The sequence below is a fragment of the Ambystoma mexicanum genome, chromosome 1q, assembly GCF_040938575.1.
Source record: "Ambystoma mexicanum isolate Mex_15411 chromosome 1q, UKY_AmexF1_1, whole genome shotgun sequence".
NCBI lineage: Eukaryota > Metazoa > Chordata > Amphibia > Caudata > Ambystomatidae > Ambystoma > Ambystoma mexicanum.
In genome coordinates this window covers 934,254,661-934,282,063 of record NC_090922.1, presented here as the reverse complement: position 1 = coordinate 934,282,063, position 27,403 = coordinate 934,254,661, and the positions used below count along the sequence as shown (strand labels likewise).

The window sequence follows — 27,403 nt, the reverse complement described above, 5'->3', positions numbered from 1 at the left end:
TATCGAGTAACGGTGTCCTAATATCAGAGTCGCTTGCCACTAATGTCTCCAGTTTAGCATGTGGCAGGGCTTGTCCATTCCAGTACCAATATGTGGCGAACTGTGCCTGCATTGCCAGCAAATATATTTAAAAATGCAGTGCTGTGAAGCCACCCCTGTCATATGGCAGTATCGTTTCCAACCATTTCTTCCAAACGGCACCCGCGTGCCACAAGAATTGCACAAGGGACACACGGATCCTTGTGAAACAACGATTTGGCTGGGCAGAGGAAAACATTGCCAAAAATGTACAGTAGTTTAGACAGTAATATCATTTTAACTAGGGCCAGCCCACCTGATAATGAGATGGGGGTGGGGGGGCTGTTGCCCACCTTGTTAATTCTCTCTTCCACGTATCGCTCCTGGGCAGTGTAGTTATCGCAGAGGAGCGTGTTCCTATCCCTAGACACAGTGAACCCAAGATATTTAATCTGATCAGGCGCCCATCGCAAAGGAAAGTCTCCACATGGTTCTTTCATGGCAGCCGTCAGTGAGAAAATCTCTGCTTTAGTATAGTTAACTATAAAGACAGAATACTTGCCACCATAAGTGATATCATGCATAATCGGGTCTAGATTCACTTGCAGGTCTCTGACGACATATTATATAACGTTGTCTGCATATGAGGAAGTAATCCCCGGGTTACCCTTCAACCGTATCCCTCGCTTACCATGGCGTTCTCTAACTTAGTCCGCCATCTGTCCAATGGCCAGGGCGAATAATACCCGAGATGGAGGACAACCCTGCGGGTGCCTCTACTGAGGATGACCTGAGAGTACACCAACACTCTGGCCACTGGTTGTATGCAGGAGTTTGATATAAACTCCTGTGACAAGTAACTTTTTAGGTCTGCCGAGTAGCATGCAACTTGATATTTTATACCTCAGCCTGGGTTATTATAGTATACCCAAGTTGCTTCTAAAAAGATGGTCCTTCTCAACTGTGCTCTTTCCAATTTTTTTGTATGCAGGAGTTTGATATAATGGATCATGTTAGAGCCCAGCCCCCTTCTTCCCTGGTACGGCAAAGAGATATTCCCATGATACCATATTGAACGCCTTCTGCGCGTCGAGCGTCGCCGCCGCCACGGAGGCCTTGGGCCAATCGAGCCATGACATTAAACAGCCGATGGATTTTGAGGGTCGTTGATCTGCCAGGAATGAAGCCGGCCTGGTCCTCATGGACCAGGTACGGCATAAGCGGGAGTAAGCGATTTGTCATTGTCTTCGCATACATCTTGGTATCGACGTTCATGAGTGACAGGGGCCTAAACAACCCAGAGGTCATTTCTAGGCTTATTGAGCTCGAGCAATATTGTTATTGTGGCTTCACGCAGTGACTCCGGGAGAAGCAAATTCTCAAAGGATTCCTCCCAGACTTCTAAGAGATGAGGGTCCAGTAACACACTATACTCTCTGTAGAATTCAGCTGTCCACGTCAGGGCCGGGGGCTTTATTCTTCGGAAGACCTTTTAATGACGGCTATTATGTCCTCAACTGTAAGCGGGGCATTGATTTGGACACTGGCAGTTTCGGACAACTGTGACCGAAGAATGCCTTCTGGCCTGTTGCCCATGTTGCTGACTAATCCTATACAATGTCTCAAAAATGCTGCGGAACACCAAGGATGTCTTGATTAGTCTATTTACTACCCCCCCTGTGCGTCCAGTATGCAATCGATTTGTGTGGGTCCCTTCTCACAATGTACCATGCGGGCAGTGTCCTCCCCGGCTTGTCCCCTTCCCGATATTTCCTAGCGTCCATCGGTTGGGAAAAGTACCTGGTTTCTCTCTGCATGATCTCCGAATTGCTCCAAGGGGTTGCATATGCGTGCCAGTATTTCTGGGTTAGGCGCTGGCCCATATGTACCCTGTAGCGCCTTCAGTTTATCCCCACAAGTTTGCAAGCCTCGACAGATGGTCTTGAGTGCCCGCTGCAAGGATCAAGTTCAAGACCCTTTGCATCGTCCACAAGACTTTCTGGGGCCTGGGACAGCACTACCTCCAGTTTTCTCTACCTAAACATTTTCCTTTTGAGTTCTCTGCTTATACACCTCCAACTCTCTGAGTGTCGGGCGCTTCTCCAAGCAGTGGGGGGTAGATCTCCCTCCTTGGCTGGGGCCTGCTCTGGAACAGCCTCAATGCCTCTAAAGTTGCTTCCGGAACCGGAGGTGGTTCTGCTCAAGTTTAAGACCTTCCTTTTTGCTTCCACTTTCTCTTTCTCTCCCCTGCTGATGTCCCTGACTGCCCCGCACACTGGTCACCTGGCTACCCTCTGAACTTGGGCCCAGGCTCCTGCATGTCCATTTGCCCTTGTATTGCCTCCGGGCTCCCCCAGCACTTAAGGGTCTGTACCTGCAACCCTACAGTCCCTTCTCTCTGCGCTTATCAGCTATCCCTGCACTTCTTCCCTGCACTTGCACGATCGGACTATGACAATGCCTAGTAAGATCGTTGTTTTGTCCTCCCTTTGTTTCCCCCTCCTTGTCTTCTCAAGCCTAGAAACACTTGTGTACAGGCGCGTTATACATGTCATATCATATAAATTCTCTAGAAATTGCCATACCTCAAATGAATACCTTGAACGCTTGCCACCTTATGCCATGGAATGTGGCGCCTGGGAAGTTGCACAGAAAGAAGATTTTTATGTCCGCTTCTATGTCAGCTTTGAACACTACGGGCCTCGTTATAAGTTTGCCGGTCCGGTAACAATGGTACCGGTAAGCATGCTGGTACCGTTGTTACCGGACTGGCAAACTATGAGTTCTGCTCGCCGGTGCCTTCCCGGCCGCCAGGACTGACTTGGCGGGCAAACCGGCAACGGCGAGCAGAGCATGTCGGATGCACCAGCACCATTCTGAATGCTGCCGGTGCATCCGACCTCCCCATTCCCATTGAGCCCTATAGGGCTCAATGGGAATGGGGAGCATGTTTTTCCAGCACCCGCGAGTGGGCAATTACCGGGTCCGGCCAGGCAAAAATTACCTGGTAATTGCCCATTCGCGAGTGCCGGGAAAAAAATAGAGGCAGCCTTCCGGTTTTACCGGCAAGGCTACCACCAAACTTGTAATGAGGCCCTATGTCTTGTAACGCCTCTGATTTGAATCTCATCTCCACACCCTGCATCAGGCAGCCCGTCCCTCCACCCACCACCAGTCGTACCACTATAGGCGAGGGGTCTGACAACGGACGTGGGAGGATATCCGCAGTTACCACCTTCCCTACGAGTGATTGTGACAGCAAAAAGACATTGATGCGGGATGCCATATCATGTACTGAAGAGTAAATGGTGTAGTCACAGGTCTGTGGGTGCAGAAGGCGCCACACATCTCGAACAAACATGTCCATCATTTGATCCAATTAGTAGCTTGCGGCTCTAGAAGGGGCTCTGGGGGGGGGGGCATACCGTTCATATCGACATTTTGATGAAGGATGAGGTTCATGTCACCCCGCCCCAACACAGGATGGGTATCCTTGGGTATTTGGATATAATCCCAGCAATTTTGGCATAAAATTCAGGGGAGTCTATATTTGGTTTGTATGTGTGTGTTTACAAGGAGTACTTCCATGCATTCAAGGACGCCATGTACAATCACATAGCAGTCCCCTGGATCAATATGCAAGCCTCTGCCGGTAAATTGAAGCAATTAATGGGTAAGATTCATAACCCTCCACCCGTGACTAGGCAGAGTATGAGGTGAAATGCCTATTTATACCCCATGATGTCACTATATATGCCTTGATACCTCTCGTCTTAGTTCCCCACGCCCGAACATTCCAGCTCATCACATTAATCGACATTCCATTTCCATGTGATCATATCCATCGACCCCCCCCCCCCGGGTGTAACAGCCCTGTGGGTCCATTCTGCTGTGATCATGCGCTCCGTTCCATCCCAATGCGCGCCCCTGTCTGCCAAGATGCGTTTTTTTTTTAAACAACTTTTATGTATGTTGGTTAAAGCATAACAATCAAGTTAAACGTAATGGAATAACTCCCATCATTAGCAATATGCCTAAAATATGTTAAATCTCCCCCTTTGGTGGCTCCCATCGTGCCCACCCCCATGTCCATAATGCTCCGACAGTCTGGGGATCCATCGGGGCTCTGGGGCCCTAAGAAGTTGGTCAACAGGCACAGTTGGAAGGTCAGTGCTGGGAATCTACTATGGTAATCCAACTCCTGAGCCCAACAGTTGGAAGGTCAGTGCTGGGAATCTACTATGGTAATCCAACTCCTGAGCCCAACAGTCGGTGAAGCGATGGAAGGCCCCCCCTCTCTTGCTGCTGTGACTTTCTCAGCCACTAGTATTTCCCAAACTTTTATCCACAGTATGGGGCTGTATGGGGCCCTCTTGCGTTTTGACGTGCCACTGTGATCTTCGCTGCTAGTAGAAGCTGCGTCAGCAGTTTAATAGAGTGTCCTGTTTTGGGGTAGCAGTCCGGACTCGCTAGGCCTAGGAGGATCACCTCAGTATCCATCGGCAGCTTGCGTTGGATAATGTCCTCGATGATTTGAATAATCTCCCTCCAGAAGGACTGCACTGTTGGGCAACTCCACCACATATGTAAAAAGGATCCCTTTTCGCCACAGCGTCTCCAGCAGCTCGGGTCTGTGGATGGGTTGCAATGGTGTAAGCAGACCGGGGAGAGGTACCAGCGGTGACAGAGCTTAAGGCCGAGTTGATCCTAGTCCATGTCTCCACCCATGTCTGGTCTTCGATGGGGTGTCCCAGGTCTGTTTCCCAACCAGCCATGTATGGGGATCTGACCTGTAGTATATCTTCTTGGAGGAGACGGTACAGCTTAGTGATCCGCCCTCGCTGTGGGTTTTTCTCCCAATGCATGTTGCAGGGGTTGCAGGTCTCGGGTCGCCCCTTGGCGAACCGCCGGTTGCGAGATCCAGTGCAGTAGTTAAGCATATGTGAACCTTTCCCTCTCCGATACCTGGAGGCGTTCTTTGCACTCTTTGAAGCTGAGCAGGGAGCTGCCCTCGTAGAGTTGCGAGATTGAACGGAGGCCTCCTGCGGTCCATCGGCTGAAGTTCGTTGACCCCATACCTGGGAAAAAGTCAGGGTTCCAAATCGGGGAGAGTGGGCCCAAGCCTTTGGGCAGCTTTTTCCTTCGCCGGGCCCATGCCCATGCCTCCAGGGTAGCTTTGGTGGTTCATAGCTGGTGGGGCCAACCAGTTTGCCAATCGCCTTCCCGGACCTGCCTTGGTCGAATCTCCCGTACCCTGTACTTGGAGGCCGGATAGCCAGGCACCAGTCCACCTGGACCGCGATTTAAAGGAGCATACCTTTCATTCGTCGGGCAGCACCGCGGCTGGTTTCATCCCTGGGTAGTGTAGTAACTCGAACCTTCCTCGACGACGAGAGTCTCTCTTCCTCTGCTGGATCACCCGAACTGCAGGAACTTCCAGGAACAACCGCTACCGCAGGAGCCACTTCTTCATTTTAAGGTACATTGTCCCGCCAGGCTGCCCTTTCTTCACGGTAGCACTAAAGGTGTTTTAAATCCTTTACCTACCTGTTGGGTTGGCCGCCCCTCTCTCTTAACATTGACTTTTCAACGTCTGCATTCACCTTTTCCACTTCGTTAACCAAAGACTTGACTTCAGCTACAAGAAAAGTTTGCTCCTGGGCCTTTGCCCTGTACCAACTGACTTTCGCACAGGCCTACTGACTCTGGTCACATTTGTTAGATCCGTCTTCATTAGATTGATTCTCAGCTAGAACTGTGTGGTGCACCTATTTCTTTTAACTACCCTTTCCTTTCCATTTTTAAACCTTGTGAAATGCCATTTTGCTCAGTTTTCATTTACGTATTGCTTATACTGATGCACTGCTTTGCTTAAACTGGTTCACAAACTGATGGGAAGTGTTGCTAGGGTGTGTAAGAACCTATTTCTATCCAACTTGTGCTTTCTCCCCCTTGTGAGGAATTGTTAGAGGATCCCTTGTGTGTAAGTGTCACTGTGCCGTTTTGCTCAGTGTTCACACTGGTTCACTTGGTCTACAATTTAACTTGGGAGTGTGTATATTTCTCCTTTGACTTAATTTAACTTGCTTGATGAATGCGATACATGTGTTTTATTAGAAGTGCATAAAATAAATATATATTTACTTTTTAAATATAAAGCTTTGGTCAGCGTTTCCTTGTTCCATAGTCTAGTGGCCTATTGTGTAAACCCTGAATACTGCTCATCTCCCTCTTGAGATAAGTCTGACTGCTCAGCCACAGCTACCAACTAAATCTTTGTGGTACAGACTGATACCAATGGGGATTTATTGCTCTCACCTGTAGTCCTAATCTTGTGTAGTGCTCCCTAAGGGAACTGCACTGGGTTCTGCCCAACACCATCTTCATTTCCACAAGTGCAGGTTCCACAAGATCTTTGAGGATTTAACAGTGCCTCTTAAGGTGGGGCTTGTCCTCCAAGCAATCCCCTACATAATAGTCACAGTGTCTTATAAGGGATGCAAGATTGTGAATGCAACCCCACGCAGACGTAGTTTTAAACTTTTAAAGCTTCACCGATATGGCTTGAAAATGGAATAGATAGTCCTGGGGAGGTCTCCAAGATAGGAAATGTTAGTGTTCATGAATGTGTACCCCTGCAGTCAACATTGTACGAAGTCTGAGAGAAAGAAAGAGTCCATGCCCCATAAAATGGTGCCCATGGAGCCAGCACAGGGTACACTAATGCAAGCTCAGCGGTCTCTCCACTCGAGAGAGGGGTAGGGTCATCAGATGCTGGAAATAAGTAAAATATTGTGAACAATACTGAAGATCCCTTGGTTGCACTCAGGTTTAAGTGGGAAAGAGACTTGGGGGCATTTGAAGAAGAATAGTGTTTGGAACTACGATGTACACCTAGGGAAGGTTCTATGTGAAATTTCCAATTTTTGCAGGCCGCTTACAAAAAAGATAGATTTATTTCTGCCGATTTTTGGCAGCCCGCAAAAAGCAAAAATATCACATTCCTTTGCCCCCACAGCCACCCACGTTGGCGGATGTATTAGAAGTCGGGGGTGGGGGGGCAGTAGGGAGGGGGTTCAGACCCCGAACCTATTTTCCTCAGCTGCCACCTCCGACCCCACCCAAGCATTCCCGCTACCACATAAACGCACATACAAACTCCACCACATGGACAAGCTGACGCACACACGCAGTCACACAAACACTCACACACACATAACACTTCGATTTAGAAAGACCGCTCTGTGCGGTCACAGAGAAGTCTTTCGAAAGCAGTCTTTGTTAAAAACTACATTTTAACTTAATACTATTGGGAAATAGCCATAAATGTCAAACTCTGATTAGTCAAGTTTAATATCCTCCAAAGGGTCTTATTACGCCCACACAGGACTATATAAAATGGGCCAACGGCAGGACAAGATGTTCTAAATGTAAAAGAATGTCTGGCACCATTGTACACATGATATGGTCTTGACCCCACCTTAGAGGATTAATGGAAACACATCTACCTCGCAATTAACAAGACGCTAGCCTGGCATTTGGTCCCTGACTTTAAAGACATAAGTGCTCGTTTTTTTGGGATCAAGGGACCTGTCTCAGATATGCAAAATATATTTCAATAGCCTTGTTAATTGCGAAAAGGGGCATAGCAAGGAAATGGTGGGGAGGGGGCAGTGTGGAGGCACAAGGATTATCAGAATGGAGAACTGGTATGGATTGCACAATGTCTCGTTGCCTGTTGTTTCGGCACCTTTGATTTTTGTGGACACTTCGGGGGATGGGCCTATGTGGCAACCGTCCCCGCTGCGTCCCTGGAATTATCCTCCTCATGAGAGGCCTTCTCCGGCGGCTCCAAATCCGTCTTCGGAGGACGCCTTTTTCGGCAAATTTCAGACGCTCATGCATACCGACCCCATGAGAGAGTATTTCAAGGGTCTTTTTCGGGTGCCGCCCTTGCCTACGGTGCCTTCTCCGACCCTTCCGCCCTTGCCCCCATTGTCCCCCGTAGACAAGACGGTGCCTGACACGGTTCAGCAGGATCCTGACCCGTCAGATGATTCGCAGGGCGAGCAGGACAGCGAAGACCAGCCCCGCTCTATCAAAGCCTTTCATGACCGGGTACTGGACATGATGTGCCTATTGGATGTGCCAGTGCCCGAGGCACCCATTCCGCAGGAGGGTGTGCTATCGGGGGCGTTCACTTTGTCTCCTTAGGAGCGTACCGGCCTGTTCTTGCAAAAGGACGTATTGGCTGAGGTCCGCAGGGTCTGGGAAAAGCCACACTCTGGACTTTTCGTCAATAAGAAAATTGATGCGCGTTACAGCCTGCACTCTTCGGAAGAGGTGGCCCTGTCATCTTGTCCGCCACCCTCCTCCACAGTGGTGGCCGCGGCCACTTTGCAGTCCAGACCTGCAGCGTCCTCTGCTACGACGGCGACTCAGGTTCTAGGGAAAGAGGACAAACTCTTGGACTTCCTTGGGAGGAAGATTTTCGCTAACTCAGCCTCCTTGCAGCTCCGGCAGGCCAACGCGGAACTAGTGTTGGGGGTGCGGGGGGAGGGGGCAACATGAAGATGTGTAAAGGTCTGTCAGAGTTCGAGGAATTCATTCCGATCGAGAAGCTAGAAGACTAAGATATCTGACGCCAGAGTCTCAGGATCTGCTTGAGGCTGCGGCTCATCACGTCGGCTCGGGGCCTTATGCTGGGTGTTGACACCTCTCGACAGGTGTGGCTGCATGCCACCAAGTTCTCGAAAGAGTTGCAGGACAAGCTGTTGGACCTGCTGTTCGACGGTAAGGAGCTTTTTCATTCCACAACGGATGTGGAGCTCACCAAAAGGAAGGACAACACACAGACACCCAAGTCCTTGTCAGTTCTGGTTAAAACCCCTTTCAGGACGCAGAGACCGCTGTCGCAGAGCCGGCCCTGTTCTGGTTTCAGGGGCTTCCTCGACCGGAAATCTCGGAGAGTAGATACCCCTTCGGGTAATAACCGCCGGAGGCAGAAACGGACTCGGTTTTTCTCCCGCTCCTCTCCAGGTGGCAACACCACTGAAAAGCCTGCCAAATGAGGGTTTTCCTCGCTCGCACGAGGCACCAGTGGGAGGACGCATTGCGTCTTATCGGGAGGCGTGGCAGAACATCACTGTGGACAGATGGGTCTTGTCAGTTGCTTGGGCGGGCTTCCGCTTACCCCCAACCCCTACCCCACCCTTCAACCCTCCTTTCCAGCTGTCGGGACCGCCCTCCCTAAAGGCGAGGTGCAAAAACTGCTGGACCTCAGCTGTGGAACCTGTTCCCCTGGGGGAACGAGGGGAGGGCTTCTACTCCTGGCTGTTTACGGAGCCCAAACCCAACCAGGCTGGCCTGCGCACCATCCTAGACCTTTCCCAGTTCAATCTTTTCCTACCCCAAGAGAAATTCAAGATGATCTCGCCTGGTCAGATTCGGTCCTCCTTGCAGATGGGCGACTGGCACAGCGTGGTGGATCTTCAGGACGCTTACATGCATATCCTGATATGGGGTCCACACAGGAGATATCTGTTTCCCTGTGGGAGAGGAGCATTTCCAGGTTCGAGTGCTTCCTTTTGGCCTAAGCTTGGCACCGCGTGTCTTTACGAAGATGATGTTGGTGATCGCAACACCATAGGACTACAATATAGAGGTACAAGGAAACGCTGACCAAAGCTTTGTATTAAAAAGAATATATATATATATATATATTTATTTTACACTTCTAATTCAACACATAAATCACAGTTATTAAAGCAAGTTAAAATCTGTCAAGAAAAGTATACACAACTCCCTAGTTAAATTGTAGACAAGTTTGAGCAAGAGTGAAAACTGGGCAAAACGGCACAGTGAAAACCAAACACAAATGGTACTCTAGCAATTTCTCACAAGGGAGGGAAAGAACAGGTTATACAGGAATATACTCTTAGGCACCCTAGCAACACTTCCCAATAAGTTTGTGAACAAGTTTAGACAAGGCAGTACTTTAGCATGTATAATACGTAGGTGAAAACCAAGCAAAATGGTACTTCACAAGTTTAAAAAGTGGGAAGGAAAAGGTGGTTATAAGAGTTAGGTGCACCAACACATTTCTAGGAGAGAAGCAATTTAGAGAAGGCAGTTATAACAAATTCAGCTAGAGTCAATTAGGCCTGTGCCAGAGTCAGTGGTACAGGGCAAAGAGCCCAGGAGCAAAATGTTCTTGTAGCTGCAGTCAAGTCTTTGTTAAACGATTCGAAAAGGTGGTTGCAGAAGGTGAAAGACAATGTTAGAGGATAGGGGCGGCCAACCCAACAGGTAGGTAAAGGCTTTAAAACACCTTTAGTGCTACTGAACGAAAAGGGAGGCCTAGTGGTACAAAGTACCTTAATATGAAGAAGAGGTTCCTGCAGTGGCGGTTATTCCTGGGAGTTCGGGGGATCCAGCAGAGGAAGAGAGGGACTCTTGTTGTGCAGGGAGGTTTGAGTTACTGCAGTGCCCATGGATGAAACCAGCTGTGGTACTGCCAAATGAAATAAAAGGTACGCTGCTTTAAATCGCGGTCTGGGTGGATGGGTGCCTGGCTATCCGGTCTCCGAGTGCAGGGCACTGGCGATTCGACCAAGGCAGGTCCTGGAAGGCGATTGGCAAACTGGTTGGCCCCACCAGCTCAAGGGAAGAAGGCTCTTGCAGGTGAAGATCTTCTCTCGTCGTGTGGAGAAAAGTGGTGAGATGCTGCAGCAGGTCTTCACCGGTGGTTCAGTCGTTGCAGATGTCTTTGGCTTCTCTCCTCTTCGGCTTCTTAGTTCCAGTGGCGACGTCTTGCTTTTCCAGTCCTCAGGACACTGCTTTTATGCAAAAAGATCCCCATTCATACAGCCTAGCTGTCACTCACACAGTGGAGTGGTCATCCTGGCGGGAGACCCTCCAGCCTATCAGGGCAGAGTGCGACATGGGTTGCTGAGGCAACCCTGTCCAGGGGTCCTACTCCCCCTCCCACACAATGGATCCGCCCCAGACTCAGTGGCGCCGGAAGATGGGCCTCTTGGCAGAAGCCCGCCAAAAGGACGAACAAAGGATCCCCGACCTGGGTTAGTATTTTAGAGAAAGACACGAGAAAGAATTTATATAAAAGTTCTGGCAAATAAAACCTACCGGGGTAAAGTTAATGTAAAAATAAACCGGCGGTATGTTAGAGGCTTTCAGTAAATTTGGTAGCCTCGAACAATGGGAAAATCCCATAGGGAAATATTCGCGGTCAAATATTTTTGGTAGTAACCACTGCCACCAGCCAGAAACTTTTGAGAAAAGGACGGTACCCTCTCGAAAATGAACACAGAGGAAAAACTATTAACCCTTTCCAGTACCTCCGTAGTAAGATGGGTTGTACTGGTTTTGTTCATAAAGAGTGACTAGTAAAGTCAATGGGGTCTTTACATGTCCTGGGAGACAGTAATCAGTCCCAGGGTATGGAGTCTATGTTTGGGGGTCGCTACGACACCCCTGTGTTACTGCACGGAGGGTGCTGTGTAACACATGTGTATAAAGATGGTTCCTATGAGGGTGAGATAAACCCCATAGACATTAAACACAAAAAAATAGCCTAGAACACACATAGCAAACATGCCTAAGAGTGCGAAAAAGAGTCTCACTCTTAGCAGGAGAAAAAAAACAACCCCTTCAAATCCAGCAAAGCTGCTGGGGACTCTATAGGTAAGGGAAATTAGCCATAGAATGAGAATTCTTCCTAACCGTAGCATCCATGGTCCATGGCTCCGGAGGGCCTCCGGGATGTGCAATAGGGACTGTAGCTGCGGCTGTGATTTAGCTTGTTCAATCTGGGCCCACTTCGGGGAGGGGGACTCCTGACCCGCCCAGGCAGAGGTGCTAGCCAGTTGAGCTGCCAAGAAATTATTTGTGAGGTTGGGCAGCCCTAGGCCACGCCATTTCGCTGCCCCTGTCATGACTTTCATTGGTATATGGTATTGCTCAGCGTCCCTTCCAGACAAATTTCGTGAGCTTCTTTTGTAGTTGCTCCAAGGCTTGTTTCGGAAGGGGAACCGGGAGCGCGGAACACAGGTCCAGCAGTCTGGGGAGTAAGTTCATTTTGCATGCTGTGACCCGCCCCAGCAGGGAGATTTCCTGGCTGTGCCAGCGTTGCACATCATTTTCCAACTGCTTGAATAGGGGGGGGAAGTTGGCCCCGTATAGCCATTTTGGGTCTGCTGTGAGGCGTATCCCTAGGTAATCCGAAAGAATCAGAGTTCTATTTCAGTGGGCAAAGCGTTTGGAGGGTGGTTATGAGGGGGGCATCCAGGTTGATGCTCAGTGCTTCCGATTTGGAGTAGTTCACCTGGAATCCCGCTACTTGCTCAAATGCCTCCAGTTCGGTAAGAATGGCGAGCAGGGAGGCCTGGCAATTGGTGATGGAAAGCATCACGTCGGCATACAGTGAAATTTTGAACTGCTCCCTGTTTATGACCAGCCCAGAGATTTCGTTGTTGGATCGTGTCCTTTGGGCAAATGGTTTCATGACCAGGGCAAAGATCAGTGGGGAGAGCGGGTAGCCCTGCCTTTGTTTCACACGAGGGCGGGATCAGGGTGGAGGTTTTCTGATTAAGCCGTAATGATGTTTTTAGGGCTTCGTAGTTTGCTAGCAGCATTCTTTGGAATGAGGGGCCAAATCAGAATGCCTCCAATGTGAGCCGCATAAAGTTCCAGTCTACCCTGTCAAAGGCTTTGGTGGCATCCAGGGTCCAGACTGCCAGGCCCTGTTGGTCTTGAGTCGCCACTTCAATGAGTTTAAGTGCTTGGCAAATCTTGTCCGCAGTGCTCCTACCTCTCATGAATCCCGCCTGGTCTATGATAGACGGTAGGACCCGGGCCAGCCCGTTCGCCAAAACCTTTGAATATGCGTTTGCATCCACATTGAGAAGTGATAGCGGCCTATACGATGAGCATTCTGCCAGGTCTTTGCCTGGTTTTAGGAGCATGATTGTGGTGGATTCCTGCATGGATAGGGCTATGGAACCCGTTTCCCAGAAGGAGTTGAAAAGCTCTGTCAGTGGCTTCAGAAGCAGGGGGCGAAAGTTTGTAGAACTTAGGCAGGAATCCATCCGGCCCTGGGGCCCTGGGACTCGGGGACTTCAGAGTTTCTTCTACTTCTTCGGTCGTAATTGGGGCATTAAGGGCGGTTCTGTCTGTTTCGGAGAGCTGCAGCAGTTTGGCGCCTGCTATAAATTGCTCCTGGAGAGCCTGTGGGCGGGGGCAGAGGTCAGAGTGTTGGCTAGATGGGTCGCTGCTATTTGAAGTTTAGCCTCTTTCCCCATATCACATTCTGCCTTTCTGGTCTTTCAGTGCAATGATGTGGTTTCGACAGCGGGTTCGGGCTAATTTGCTCACTAGGTATCTGTTGGCTTTATTGCCGTTCACATAGTAGCACTGCTTCGTCCTAATCATGGACTGTGCCGTGTCCTCAGTATAGTGAGCCTCCAGTTTCGTGTGGGCTAGCCTCACTAGCTTGACTGCTTTGGGCGACCATTTTTTCTTCAGGATCGAGTCTGCCTCCGCCATCTCCCTTTCTAGTTGGTCCCTTCTCATGGGCCGCCTCTTCCTATACGTGGCGGCTTGAGCTATTAATTTCCCTCTAACGGCCTTCATGGCCTCCCATCTTGTAGCCGTAGAGGTATGGTCGGGGGGGTGGGGGGTGTTCTCCTTGAAGTAGCATTTGATCGCTTTGGATATGGCATCACGGGCCGCCAAATCGTGCAACATCGGCTCGTATAGTTGCCATCGACTTCTTTTAGGGGGCTCCGGGTAAAAGATCCTTGCGGTAAGAAGGATCGGAGAGTGGTCAGACAAAACCCTTGTGCCAATTACCACTTCATCTGTAAACTGTAGGAGCTGTGGGCTTGCTAGGATCAGGTCAATTTGGGATGAGAAGCGGTGGACATGGGAGAAAAAAGAGTAGTCTGTTGTGTCTGGATGGAGGACCTTCCAGGTGTCCACCAAACCACGGGTTCTGAACAAGTGGCAAAGGCTCAGAGCAATCTTGAAATCCCTGGGTGATGGAGCGCCCGTTCTGTCCAGCTGGGGGTCGGGGACCCCATTGAAGCCCTCACCTAGGACCACCTGGCCCTCGAGAAAGTGGAGAAGAGATGACTCCAGCTCTGCGAAGGTGGTCTCCTGACCCTCGTTTGGCACGTAGTCCGCAATCAGTGTGTGAAGCTGGCCATAGAGATCCTCCTTAACCGCCACAAATCTGCCATCTGGGCTTCGCAGGGTCCCTTTCTTTTTAAAGGGGGGGGTACCCCTTGCCAGCTGAATCGCTGTGCCTCCACTTTTGCTGGGTCCTGACGCCAGGTATTGAGTTGGGAATGCCCGGCATCGTAGCCTAGGGAAGTCCTCCGCTAGGTGTGTTTCCTGGAGGAATGCTACCGAAGCTTGGAGGTCCTGTAGGCAGCGGAGGGTGGATTTGCGTTTACGGGGGAGTTCAGGCCCCAAACGTTAAAGGAAACATAGCGTAGCTTGGTATGTGGCTGGGGAGAAGAGTGCTGGTCGCCTTCAGTGGGCAGGTGGTCAGGAGTTGATCGGTCGCTGGCTGGAGACTTTCAAAGGAGGGCTGTAGTTGCAGGTCCGCTGTAGCCAGGTTTTAACTTGAAACCAAACAGGGCCAAATGTGGCTCGGTAACTTAAAGGGCCGGGAAAGGTGGCCCAACAACCAGGAGAGCTGGGAGTGGTCCTAGCCCGGCAAAAATGAAAAAAAAACAAAATGAACCAGTTGAGGCCTGGAGGGCCTCAGGCCAGAGTGACTGTCCATCCACTTGGCTGGGGCATTACCTGGGACGCCCGGGTGCTGAGAGTGCGGGTTCCGGCAAGGAGAGTTGATGGTTGGTTACAATTCGTGTGGGGGGGGGGGGTTCCCTCCTTTTGGGACTTTCATCCAGCGGCAGTGCTGAGGCTTTGGTGTCGAGCTCCGTATTTGGTCCGGCGGGGAGATGGAGGAATCCTCCTCAGGGGTAGAGGGTTCGCCCCCCATGATGCCGCAAGCCTCTTCGAGAACGTGGATCACCCTTGTCTGACCCTCAAATGTGAACTAGAGCGAGGCAGGGTAGAGCCATCGATATTTGATTTTTCGATCTTGCAAGAAGGTTGATAGCGGCCCGAGGGCTTTCTGCTGTTGAACTGTGGAGGCGGCCAGGTCCTGGAAAAACAGAATTGTGGCTCCCTGGTATGCAAGGTCACCTTGTGAGCGGCTTGCCATCATGATCTCTTGTTTCGCGGTGTGAAAGTGGACTTACCTCCGGGGTGGCGGGTGACGGAGCATTTCTGCGACCACGTAGTCTATGGGTGTGGTCCAGTAAGAGCAGTGATTTATCACAGTCCGGGAGGAGAGTCTGGAAGAAATCTCCAATGATGTAGACAGGAAGGGCTTGGTCCAAAATCGAGGCGGGGACCTCTGTGATGCGTATGTTGTTCCTGCAGGCCCTGTTTTCCAAATATTCCTGTTTGCGATGCATAATTTCAGAGCTATCCTCCAGCGACTGGCGTTTCGGTTGCAGCTCTGCGAACTGCGCCGCGTGTTCAAGGACCTGGTCTTCTGTGTCTCCGACCCTGTGTTCCACCTCCTCAACGCGATTATCCAGGCACTCTAACTTGGTTGTGACCTCTGCCATACAGTTGCAGAACTCCACCTCCATGTCAGCTAAGGAGGACTGGATATCGTCTTTCGAAGCCCTTTGTCCCTGAGGTCTTGTGGGCGAGGAGGTTTGGGTTGAGGTGGGAGGGGGTCCTGCTGCTTGGATTTCTCCTTCATCTGCAATAGGTTAGCTATGTCTGCAGAGTTTGGACCTTTATGCTTGGACATTTTAGTATCAGGGTGGCCGTCTGTTCAGATAGGTGTTGTCTGTGGACTGTTGCTGAGGAGGGACCTCTGAAAAGTGGGGAGCCGGTGCTGGATGGGCGTCCAGGTTCGCCTTAGCTAGGTGCGCAGGTCTCTGCGAAGTGCTCTGGTAGAAGACCTCGGCAAGGGGAGCTGTCTGGTAACCGCTGGTGGACGGTGCGATGTCCTGTGGGGCTGTCTACTGCGTGGGTCAAGGACCCCTCCTCCAGATTGCTATGCGGACGGCGGGGTCTAGGCTGTCTCCGGGGTGGAGCTGGCCCAGGTCGAGGCAGTGAGTTAGGGCTGGTGCCAAGCCGCTGCAGGCTCCGGGTGAGGTGCGTCGGAGAGGAGGGGGCTCCCAAGGCGTCCAGCCGGGCCCACAGGGACCAAGGTGAGGGGGGCCCCGAGGGGCCATCCCTGCAGATGGAAGAGTTACCAGATTTGGTTACCTCAAGCCTCCCGCAGCAGGTGTTGGGGCCGGTGGCAGGAGAAGTGGAGTGTGGGTCAGTAGGAGGGCCGGCCCCGGCCGATGTTGGGCCTGCGACAGAGGGGCAGGTGGGTTGAGGACTCTCTGCAGCATCCTAGGGTCCTGGAGCCTACTAGTTGGTGCTGAGGATCGGAGCTGCGTCCTCATGGGTCCTGCTGCTGTGTGGAGGGGAGAGGGGACTCTACAGGTGATTTGACAGGACAGTGGTGGGATGGGGGGGGGGGCCAGCATGGCCGTCACTGCAGTTGGGGGTTCCCATGGTTGGGCCGCACTCGGGCAACCCCGGCAGGCGTTGGGGCCGATGGGCCCGTTGCTGGAAGTGAGGCGGGGTGTGATGTGGGCCAGGAGGAGGGCTGGTTTCGGGCGATGTTGGGCGGCCGAAGAGCAAAGGAGAAGGAGGGGCCCGGTGTCCCACACAGCTGCGTCCCAGGCCCGGGGGCCGCTGCAGCGCTTCGGCACCTCACCTCTCCAGATGCAGCTCCCCTCCTGTCGTCGGCCGCAATATGATGGGGCCGATCCATCACGGCTGCCCCCCGCTGATGTTTATGCCGCAGTCCAGACCCCGCCGATGCTGTGGACTACGTTGTTAGGCTGGGTGGGGGGGGGTTCAGTGCTGGGTCGCAGGGGCCGCCATGGCCGACCCTGCCACCCCGGGTCCGCATCTCCCTGCGGCCGCCATCTTGGGGAAGAAGTCCAGGTCCTGGGCTGGGCCTCCACGTCTAGCGAAACGGGGGCTTCCCCGATCCGATTCCAGCCAGGGTCGAGCTGCAGCCTCCTGGGGTGTATCGTTGACCTCTGTCCGAGGGTTTTCACCAGACTGATGGTGGTGGTGGCAGCGAGTCTCGGGAGGGGTGGAATTCACATTTACCCCTACCTAGACGATTGGCTGATCAGGGCCAGTTCCCCAGAACAGGCCTTGCATCATCTCAGCTACACCTGTCACTCCCTTCACAGACTGGGCTTCTCCCTCAACTTCAATGATGTTAGGCAGAATCCTGGGCAGTGCCCTTAGGGACCACTACACACAATTAAGACCACAGGTGGCAATACAAGTTTTACCTTTGGTACAAGCCTGTACTACTAAGTTATAGTGGTAGCAGTAGCAAAGCAGCCAGGCTTATCTCAAGAGTATATGAGCAGTAGCAGAGATTACACAAAGGGACCACAATTACTGTGACTCAAGCAAACACTGACTCAAGGTTTCAGATAAAAAAAAATGTAAGTACATTTATTTTTAAACCATCAGTTATATACACAACACTTCTATTAAACTTTAAACAAACCCACACGTTAAATATACTACAACTAACCAATTCACTTTGTACAGTATGTCTCAAGGTAAGTACCCTGTGTTCAAATGAACCGGTGTTATGAACAAAACAAGCTACCGCTGATATGGTTGCGGTCACTTTTTGACAGTTCGGTCTACTCAATAACCGCGTATCCGTGACATGAAATGCTACCGGGGCAAAGACACACTTAGCACCTGAGATACCCAGAGGGAGTTGGAGGCAAAAACCACAGGCAATATTTAGGTTTGGTAGACAGTATCGAGAAACACTCAGAAACAGGAATTCAAAAGTCAAAGGGTCGGAGCCAGGTTTAAGTGACACCAGAGACCTGTTGCCGAAGATCACACCGTTAAAACAGTTCACGATTCAGCATAGCCCAAAAATACTTGAATATTGTCAATGTTCAGAAGCAAAAGTTATAAGGAGGAGGGAAGACAAGGACGAGCCTTGGAGATGAAGAAAAGGGATTTACCCAGTTTCCTCCAGTAGAACACAGTACCTTATTCTCACAATGCAGCTGGAGCCCTGGCAGTTGTTCCTGTTGGTTTCCCGCAGACCCACGATTCCTGGAGCTTCGTTGTGAAGGAGGACATCTGAAGGGGGTCTTCACCACACAGGGATGAAGCCGGCAGCAGCGACAATGAATAAAAGATGCGCTCCTTAAAAACAGGAGAGGCTCAGTAGGTGGCTATTCGGACCACTACAGCAAGATGCAGTGATTTCAACCACGGGGGAGATCTCTGGCTGAAGAAGATGAGCTGGTTATCCCCGCCAGGCTCAAGGGAAGAAGATTCCAGACTGGATCTCCTCTTAGTCGTCGAAGGGTAGATAGCTCAGGACTTCAGCAGGGCTTCACCGGGATGGTAGTTGCAGCAGCCGTCGTTCTCTCCGCTTCTCTTCGGTTCCTTGTAGTTCCAGAGGCGACTCTGACTTCTAGCCCAAGAGACCTGCCTTTTTATGCGCAAAACCCCCATTCAGACAGCCTCGCTGTCAATCATGCAGCAGGGGGGTTGTCCAGCCCGGACAACCACCTCAGCCAATCATGGTAAAGTGCGACTTGGGTTTCCTAGGATACCCTGTGCAAGGGGTGACTACACCCCTCCCTCACATTCAGCCCACCTAGACACCCAGGTGCCTTGAGGAGGGCTTCTCTGCAGAAGCCTGCCAAAAGACGGTGAACAAAGAAGGCAAACCTAGTTTGCCGTGCAAAGTAAAACATAAGAAGGACTTTAACAAAAAGAAATGGCGAATAAACCCAACCAGAGCCAAAAGAAAGACGATTTAGTCAAGCGGGTTTATGTTCGAGGCTAATAGAATAGCCAAGAACAGTACCACGTTTATCTAATATAATTTCGGTAGAAAAGTTAGGGTAGATACCACTGCCTCCAGCCAAGTCTAAATGTTAAAAGAGCGAAACAATGCTCAGGGAGGTAGAGACAGAAAACGGTACTTTCCAGTACTCCATGTAAGATGGGGTGTACTGGGTCTGTGGTAAAAATGACTATGTAAAGTAAATGGCAACTTTACCTTTCTCTGGGGGATAGTAGTCGGCCCCAGTGAAATGGAGTCAGGGGGAAGTCTTAAAGACAACCCTGGGTTACTACACTGAGGGTGCGGTGTAACCTATACAAGAAAAAGGAATGTCGATGAGTGGTGGAGGACTCTTGTAGAAGGAGAAAAAAATGAAAACGACATTAGCACTCATAAAATTAGTGATTTTAATCCTTAAGAAACCAGAGGACATCAACAACATAACCCAGGACTAATAAGATGCTACCAAGCATTGCTACTAAGATGCTGTATACCAAACGAAGAATCATGATGAAAGAACGGACATGCTCAGGTTAAAGGTTTCAAATAAGGAAACCACACAATCTGTTTAAATAAAATTAAAATAAAATTAAAAATACAAGAACAGGGGCACCTGGAGTGGTGTGCTCCAGTGCCCGAGATCACACAATGAGTAAAAACACATAGGGCAAAACACATGTAAGAGTGGAAAAAGATGTACACTCTTACCAGGTGGAAAAAAATAAACTCCAGAAATCCAGCAAAGCTGCTGGGGGACTCACTAGGTGATGGAAATTAGCCCTAGCAGGAGAATTCTCCCTAACACATGATACATCATAAAGACTCCAGTTCATCTGAACAGTCCTGGGCCCATCCCTGGGAAAAGCCTCGCCACCAGAGGTGAGGCCTCTAGACGTTTTGCAGATTGTGACCAAATTCCACAATGCCCAGTGTTAGGCAGAAACCTGTGCAGTTCCCTTTGGGAACACTGCAAAATGTTTAGGACTACAGGTGTTAGCAGTAAACCCACTTGGTAGCAGTCTGTACCACCCAGATTTACCTGGTAGCTAACACTGCCTAACACTACCCACTGTGCAGAGAGGCAATGCAGCTCTGGTTCTGGGCAAAACAAGCTGGGATATTGGAAATATCAAAGATGAGGAATACGTGGGAGGAACATCCAGTCGAAAGAACGTTACCCGGGGTAAGTAACTTGTTCATTTGTTTTATAAAATAATATGCATGGACTTCAATGAGTTTTAAAGTGTTTGCTTATCAGTGCACTGTGATCCGTATTCCAATTAACAGCTGACTCCAAACACAGCACCTCCCCTTTATTTAGCTTGAACCCTGAGGAATAGAGGTCCGGTCTCCCACACACCCCTCCCACCCAGGCCATAGTCTGTCTACGCCATGTGCAGAGTTGATTTTTTTTTTCTCTTCAAATCTCCATTGACACAGCATACCTTGTTTATCTGTTTGAATTACAAATGGTATGCAACTCCATCCATGTACTGTTTATTTCATCTGTCTCTGTGTGCATGCAGGATAATTGAATTGTGCAGATATAGCCATGACTTAATTAAGGCATGCTTCTGTATAATAATGTTGGAAAGACATGATGTGTTTTGCTCTTTTCTCCAAACTAGGACACCTGCATCAATGGTATCTAAATATAACCTTAATTTTTGTGTGCTTTTCATATGCGTTTGTCGGCAAAACCAATTTAAAAGTATTAGCAAAATCTCCTATCAAGCGTTAAACACCCACCATATTGTCAAATTGGTTTTTCATTGTTGCTTTCTTAAGAAAATTGTGCAGCTAAGCTTATTTCTGGAAGCTCTCATTGTCTTGAGATAGGGCAATATGAGATGCTTACAGTTTTTCTCCTGTCTTTTCAGGGCTTATTATCATTCCTCAGTGCTCCTCTCATAGGTGCTCTCTCTGATGTTTGGGGACGAAAATCCTTCCTGTTGCTCACCGTGTTTTTTACTTGTGCTCCAATTCCATTAATGAAGATCAGCCCATGGTGAGTCTGAAAAATAAAGTAATATGATACCTTGTATAATGTGGTGTGTTAAACATATGCCTGTTACAGTGGATTATGGTGCAGCCGTAGCATAAATCGGGGAATCCTCTTCACTATTGGGAAATAAAATGTTTCATGCTCTTTGTCTTCCCACATCCTAGAAGTGGAAACTTCTTGTAAGTACTCCAATTTCATTTTTTAAGCATGATTATCCCAATTATTTTAACATTTGTTTTCTCTAGCTCAACCCAACCATTCTAGCTGTTATCTGATTGGTTATTTCAGCTCCTCCAATTGGGAAGACATGTCTGTGCTTTGGTTTAGCACTATCCTGACTTGAACCTATTGCTGTTTGTGCCTTTCAATCTAAATGTCGTTGTAGCCCCTAACTTGCACCAATGGAAAGCTGCACAACTGAAGTTCCGTATTTTATTCCCTTTTTTAGTTTTAATTGGGTTCAATCACCTGTGGCAACTTTTTCGCCTATTTGTAATATACAATAAGATTTTTATGTCTAAATAATTGTATAATTGTGTGTGTTTTTGTACAAAATCAGGGTCGCCATGATTTATATAGAGAATGACCATTCTGTACTCTTCCCCAAGGTTGTGCCTAGCACCTAGTGACATTCCCTGCTTTCAAACTTATATGCACACTTGTGTGCGTTTCAGAAATGCTGCTTTGGTAGTGTGGAGGTTTGAACATTCGATAAAGGGAACATCCATGATTGCTGGGTTTGAACCTTCTAGTCAATATATATATATTTTGTAATGTAAGCAATTACAGCTTAAAATCAATATTAAAGGCTTACAGTTGAAATGCAATATGAAGTTTTATCGAGTACACATTTTACATCCAATACAAAGTCCCACTAGACTACTTTTTCGTTAGTGTACTATCGCTATACAATGGCGTACAAATACAACACGCTGCTTGATTGAAATGAGCACCTGCCCCCCAAAATGCATTGATAATGTGCCAACAAATTCTATGAATTAACAGGACTAAAAATACGCACTCGCCACTAGCCATTGGCTAGTGATAGTCACCTCTTGGCGAGTAAGAAATGGTGTGCTGTGTATGTGTAGAATCCAGGTGGGGAGCGACTTTTTATGTCTGGCTAGTAGTTTGCAACTTGACATTTTAACCTCTGGCATACCCATAGCAAGCAGTCGCTGCAGAACAAATAAAAACAGTTGATCTTCTAGAGGTAGGTATTTACAACTTGCTAATTAGAGACTCGCGCATCTGTAGTTAAGTGAACTGGTTGCGATGCACCAATTGCATACATGCCAGCATCCGCCATTCTACATTGGTATTTGTCCAGTCCTGCATTTTTTCTTTGCATTATGGGACTTGTGGGTTCCCGGGTGCATGGCCAGGGTCCATGCCTTGAGGATGTGTTTGGCGTGAGCTCCCGCCTGGATCCTCAAGTTGATCCTTTTTGCAGTAAGATCTGACATGCTGCACGATCCCACGTACATCACAGCTGTGGCAGTGTTTGCTAATCCTGCTGAGATCATCTGATGGTTGTTGGAGCCACTGGTAATGGAACATTGTGCGGCCAACGACGCTCGCTGAACCCAAGATGTCGGCCGCCACAGCGAGGCTCCAGGACTGAAGTGGCAGCTTGTCCGGGACCTGCTGAGGAGACAGAGGCTGGCATCGGGCTGGAGGCCAGGTGAACACCAGGGGCAGGATCGGTGAGACTGCAGAGGTGCTGAGACTGCAGAGGTGCCACTCCTATTCAGCGCCCAAGACAGCGGAGGGCCACTATGCTTGTACTGAGCAGCCCACTTCGATGAGGCGCTGCGTTACTGAAAGAAAGGGGGACTGCAGGAGTCGGGCTGCGGCATCGGCTGGGGAGCCGGGTGGGGGTTTGCCCTGCGAAGTGCGTTGCCCTGGCTCTTAATAACAGGGCGGGCTGGAGGAGGAAGGCAACCCTGCCATACGGAGAACACGGAACTGAGGCGACATGCGGGCGCTGCGGATAAGAGATTCCCACCGATGTGCTTCTGGCGGCATCCTTATCTGGACCTGATGGCTGCCCCAGGACAGTGGCAGGGGGACCTCCCCCATGCGGTCTAGAGGCAAGACCGCTAGTTATCCAGCAAATTTGTTGGAAAGGCTAGTTGATAGGAGTGACTGAAATAGCCTGTGAATGATAAATTGAGCTATTTGGTTGGGTCTGCAAAGACCAGCTGTGATAGACTGAAAAAAGGCACTCGGCTACAAGTGGATCACTCCTGCTATGGTGGCTTGGAGGTCGAAGACCAGAGGTTCGCTGCTTACCATATGTTGATGGCACTGAGGTGGTAGTGCCGGATCCAGGGATCTATACCTAATAAATAGCAAGTGGAGAGGAATTTGCCCGGACCAAGGAGCCCCTGGAGGTTCTGCAGGTGTTTACAATGATCACGTAGCTGCATTAACGATCAGTAAATGGACATATTGGGACTCTGTTATGACAGAGGGTATGCTCCCAGAGCTTGATGGCCGGCCCTGGTGTGAATAGCGGGGGCTGCGCTACACTGCTGAGACTTGCGCAGGCAGATGGCTCCCTGCATGTGCTGGCTGTTGAACTGTCAAGCATTCCTCTTGCGTTGCCACCTGCACAGTGCTACTCCTGTTACTGGAACACTCCTTAGTAAGGGGCTTGTGGGTGCCTCCTTCTTGAATTGCGAAGGGTGGGCAGTGACATACTCTTGGTGTGACACCCCTCGACTGATATACCTGACCCGAGACCGAATAGGGAGGGCGTTTATTTTTGTCTGCAGTCTGTCCCTGCCGTCAGCCGATTGACAATACACTATGTATAGCTGACAACACGTCTTAGCACTTTTTGGTATGCCCGCTACCAATCTAAAACGAGACCAACAAAGGCACAATACTGGAGTCATTTTGCAGCCAAAGGGAGACGCAGAGATCAAATGGTGGCACTGGTGGAGACACATAAGGACAAGATCCTTGCTGCAATTGCGGCATCAAAGACCTCCTTGCAGGGTAAGATTGAAGAAGTAGTGGACGCACACCTCCTGTGGCAGGATGTGCGGTCGTTCGTGGAGAGGATTACAGCTACGGAAACGTTGCTGCTAGTAACTGCAACAGCCACCACAGAGCTGGAATTGAGAGTCCAGGCACTGGTAACGAAAAATTTGGAATTGGAGATGCGTGCCAAAGATGCTGAAGGGAGGTCATGCAGAAATAACATTTGCTTGCTGGGTCTGCCGGAGGGGGCAGAAGGGGAAGACCCCACCAAATACATTAAACATTTGATACTCCAGCAAATGGCCCCAGTCGATCCTCGGGGATTTGTGATCGAAAGGGCGCACCGCTCGCTACAGAAAAGATTGCTACCGAGTGCCATGATTTTACATCTCTCCAGAAAGGGCGGCACTATCCAACAGGGCAACTCGATGATTGCAATTTACCTGGATTCTACGCGACAGGTCCAGTGGAAAAGAAACAAGAGGCTCCGCAGACGGGGCCTAAATGATATGCTTGTATATCCTGCCAAACTGAAGGTGCAGTATAAAGGGAAAGCACTCTTCTTTGAAACCCCGGAAGTGGCTAATTTATGGATTGGTCACAATGGCATGTTGGATGAGGCCTCGGAAGACAGCTCGGGCAGAAGGACAAGGAACCCCTGAACTGGTTGCAGCGTGATGTGCCGTACTTTAAATACAATAGGTACTGGTATTATGAATGCTGCCTGGGGGAGATGCTTTGTAGCGGGAGCACAACGCTACTACCCAGGGTGTGGTAATTGTCATCCCCAATGCATTGGACAGGGGGAGGGGGGTACTAGGTTTTTGCTGGCACCTCCCACCCGAATCCCAAACGATGAGGTTTCATCCGGTGGGGATGTGTGTGCCCGAACTGCTTGATGCTGTTGAGTGTTGTTTTAACCCCGTTAGAAAGGGTGCTTGTTTCTCGTTTCAATAAATCCGGTGGTTGTTTTTTGGTGCAAATGTTGGCGTCTTGGGTACTGGAAGGTGGCGGGGGGCTGGGCGGGAAGTGCCGGCTGGTGGGGTGTTAAATGTAGAGCCTGCATTTTATGCAGTTGTGGTTTGGGAGCTGGGGGAGGGTCTCTATGGGGGAAGAATGCGCATACCAGACCTAGAGCAGCCCCGAGATGGATGCTGCCGGGGTTCTTTATGTGCTGTTTAGATGGTGTCTATTAAAATATTGTCCTGGAACGTCAGGGGCCTGGGTTCCTAATTGCGCAGGAACCGTGTGCGATCATACTTGCGCACGAAAAAAATATTGAGCGCTTTGTTGCAAGAAACACAATGGGGAGGGGTGGGGATATGGATCCACATACTCAAAGTTTGCTGGGGGGGGGTGTTAAGGTGTGGATAGATACTGCAGTTCCCTTTCAGCTCCTAGAAGCTGAAACTGATCAAGAGGGCAGATGAGTAATTGTGCACTATGTGGACCATCAGGAGCTATACATAGGGAACTCCTGTTACCCTAATCACGCGATACCCACCTTCCTTCGTCCCTTGGGCAGCAAACTGGCCCGCATGAGGGATGCCTTGTTCCTTTGGGGTGGGGACTTCAACTGCATTAGGCACCCGGCACTGGATCGATCAGATCCTGTATGGATCAGGTCATCACCGGCCTCAGAGGCTCTAAATGTTGTGCTGACTGATTTATCCCTGGTGGACGTTTGGAGGGAACAGAATGCAAGCGGGCGGGGATGCTCGTACTACTCGACACCACATTGCCTTTATACTAGAATTGACTATCTGTTTTTGGGGGCTGAACACTTGGCTGAATTTTCAAGAGCAGAATATATGGGTATCACCATTTCAGATCACTCTCTGCTAACTGTGCGCTGGGATATTCACAGACCCAGACCACTGGTCCTGACCGGGCACATGTCGGCGGAGCTACTACATGACGACACCTTTAGGGACCGTTTGATTTTCTCACTGCATTCCTAGGAAGACCAATGTGGGCAGTGTAGGTAGTTTGTGAATACTATGCAGGTGCCTCCCTCTGCAACGGCCTTCCTACCCCTCTCAAAGTTGAGCCGGACTACCTGAAGTTCCGGCATCAGCTTAAAACCTTCCTTTTCTCCTCTGCTTTTGCTCCCTCCCTTCCATGCTGACCTACCTGTCTGCTGCACCGACTGGTTGCTTGGTTACCCTCAGAGTCTCACTGGGTACCTGGCACCTCTTGACTGGTGTTCCCTGCACTGCCTCCGGGCCTGTCACGCACTAGGAGCTGTAACTGTAACCTCTACAGTCCCCCACCTCCTTGCACTTGCCCAGAGCCACGCTGTCCTGGCTGCACTTACTCGGAGCAATGCTGCCCTGATTGCATTTTCCCCTCCCCCTTTGCACTTCCCCTGGATTCTGCCTTACTGCACTTGCACGATCTGAATGCACAAGGCCTAGTAAGATAGTTTGTCTTGTCCTCTCTTTGTACCCCTCCCCCCTTGTCGCGCCTAGAAACACATGTGTACAGGTTCATTATAAATGACATATATCATGGGAGACTCTGAAGGTAGTGACCAGAGGGGAGGTTATTGCATGAGCTGAGGGGATTAAGAAATCTCTACGAGAGGACTTGGCAGGGTGGGGGCTTTGGAAGGCCAGATTCAAATTATTGAAACGACAGGTATGTCGGACCCCTCCACTGAAGCCCAACTTCAACTATTACGCACTCAATGTACACACGGCACGCATGCATAAAGAGGGGGATAAATCGGGGAAGCTGCTGGCGTGGCTCTGAAATGCAGAGCAGCTCTGGCAAGCGATCACGCTAATACACAAAAAATGCTGTGCTCCCTCGTGGTCTCAAGTGGAAATAGATGTCGCTTTTAGTTCATTCTATAGTCAATTGTATAGACATGAGACATTAGTTGACTCTGAGAAACTGTGTGCAGCGTTCTCCCAGATACGGCTTCCGCGGTTGACCGCGTAACAGGCTGCTACAATGGAACTGTCCCTAACAGAAGAAAAGCTTGAGGGGGGAGGGATGAGATTGTGCCCTGTCAACCGGAAATACACAGGGGGGGCAGGAGGGGACTCCCTTCAGAATTCTACAACGCATTAGGCCCTACTCTTACCCCTTTCCTGCTTAAAGTATATGAAGAGGCCTATGATCAGGGCCTACTCCCCCGCAGTATGTGGGAAACAACAATAGTACCTATACCAAAACCTGGGAAGCCGGCAGAGCAGTGCGAATCGTACCGGCCCCTGCCAATGTTAAATGAGGATGTCAAAATATTAACTGCTTTGCTAGTCGGGAGACTCTGGAAAGTAATTAGTGCCCTGATTCGTGAGGATTAGATGGGATTTTTGCCCACGCGGAGCACCTCCATGAATCTCCGCCACCTCCAACACATAATAGTAATCTTAAATCCCTTTACGCGGGCAATGTCCTCCTGTATTCATGTGAACCTG

At 49.9% G+C, this 27,403-nt stretch overlaps 1 protein-coding gene across 1 annotated transcript in view; it reads left to right on the top strand.

Moving 5' to 3' along the window:
• MFSD14A (major facilitator superfamily domain containing 14A) overlaps nucleotides 1-27,403 on the top strand; it is a 561,753-nt gene that overhangs the window by 128,461 nt on the left and 405,889 nt on the right. The window contains exon 4 of the mRNA XM_069641591.1: nucleotides 20,860-20,987. Coding sequence (XP_069497692.1) covers nucleotides 20,860-20,987 — 128 coding nt within the window. The remainder of the gene's footprint in view (nucleotides 1-20,859; nucleotides 20,988-27,403) is intronic.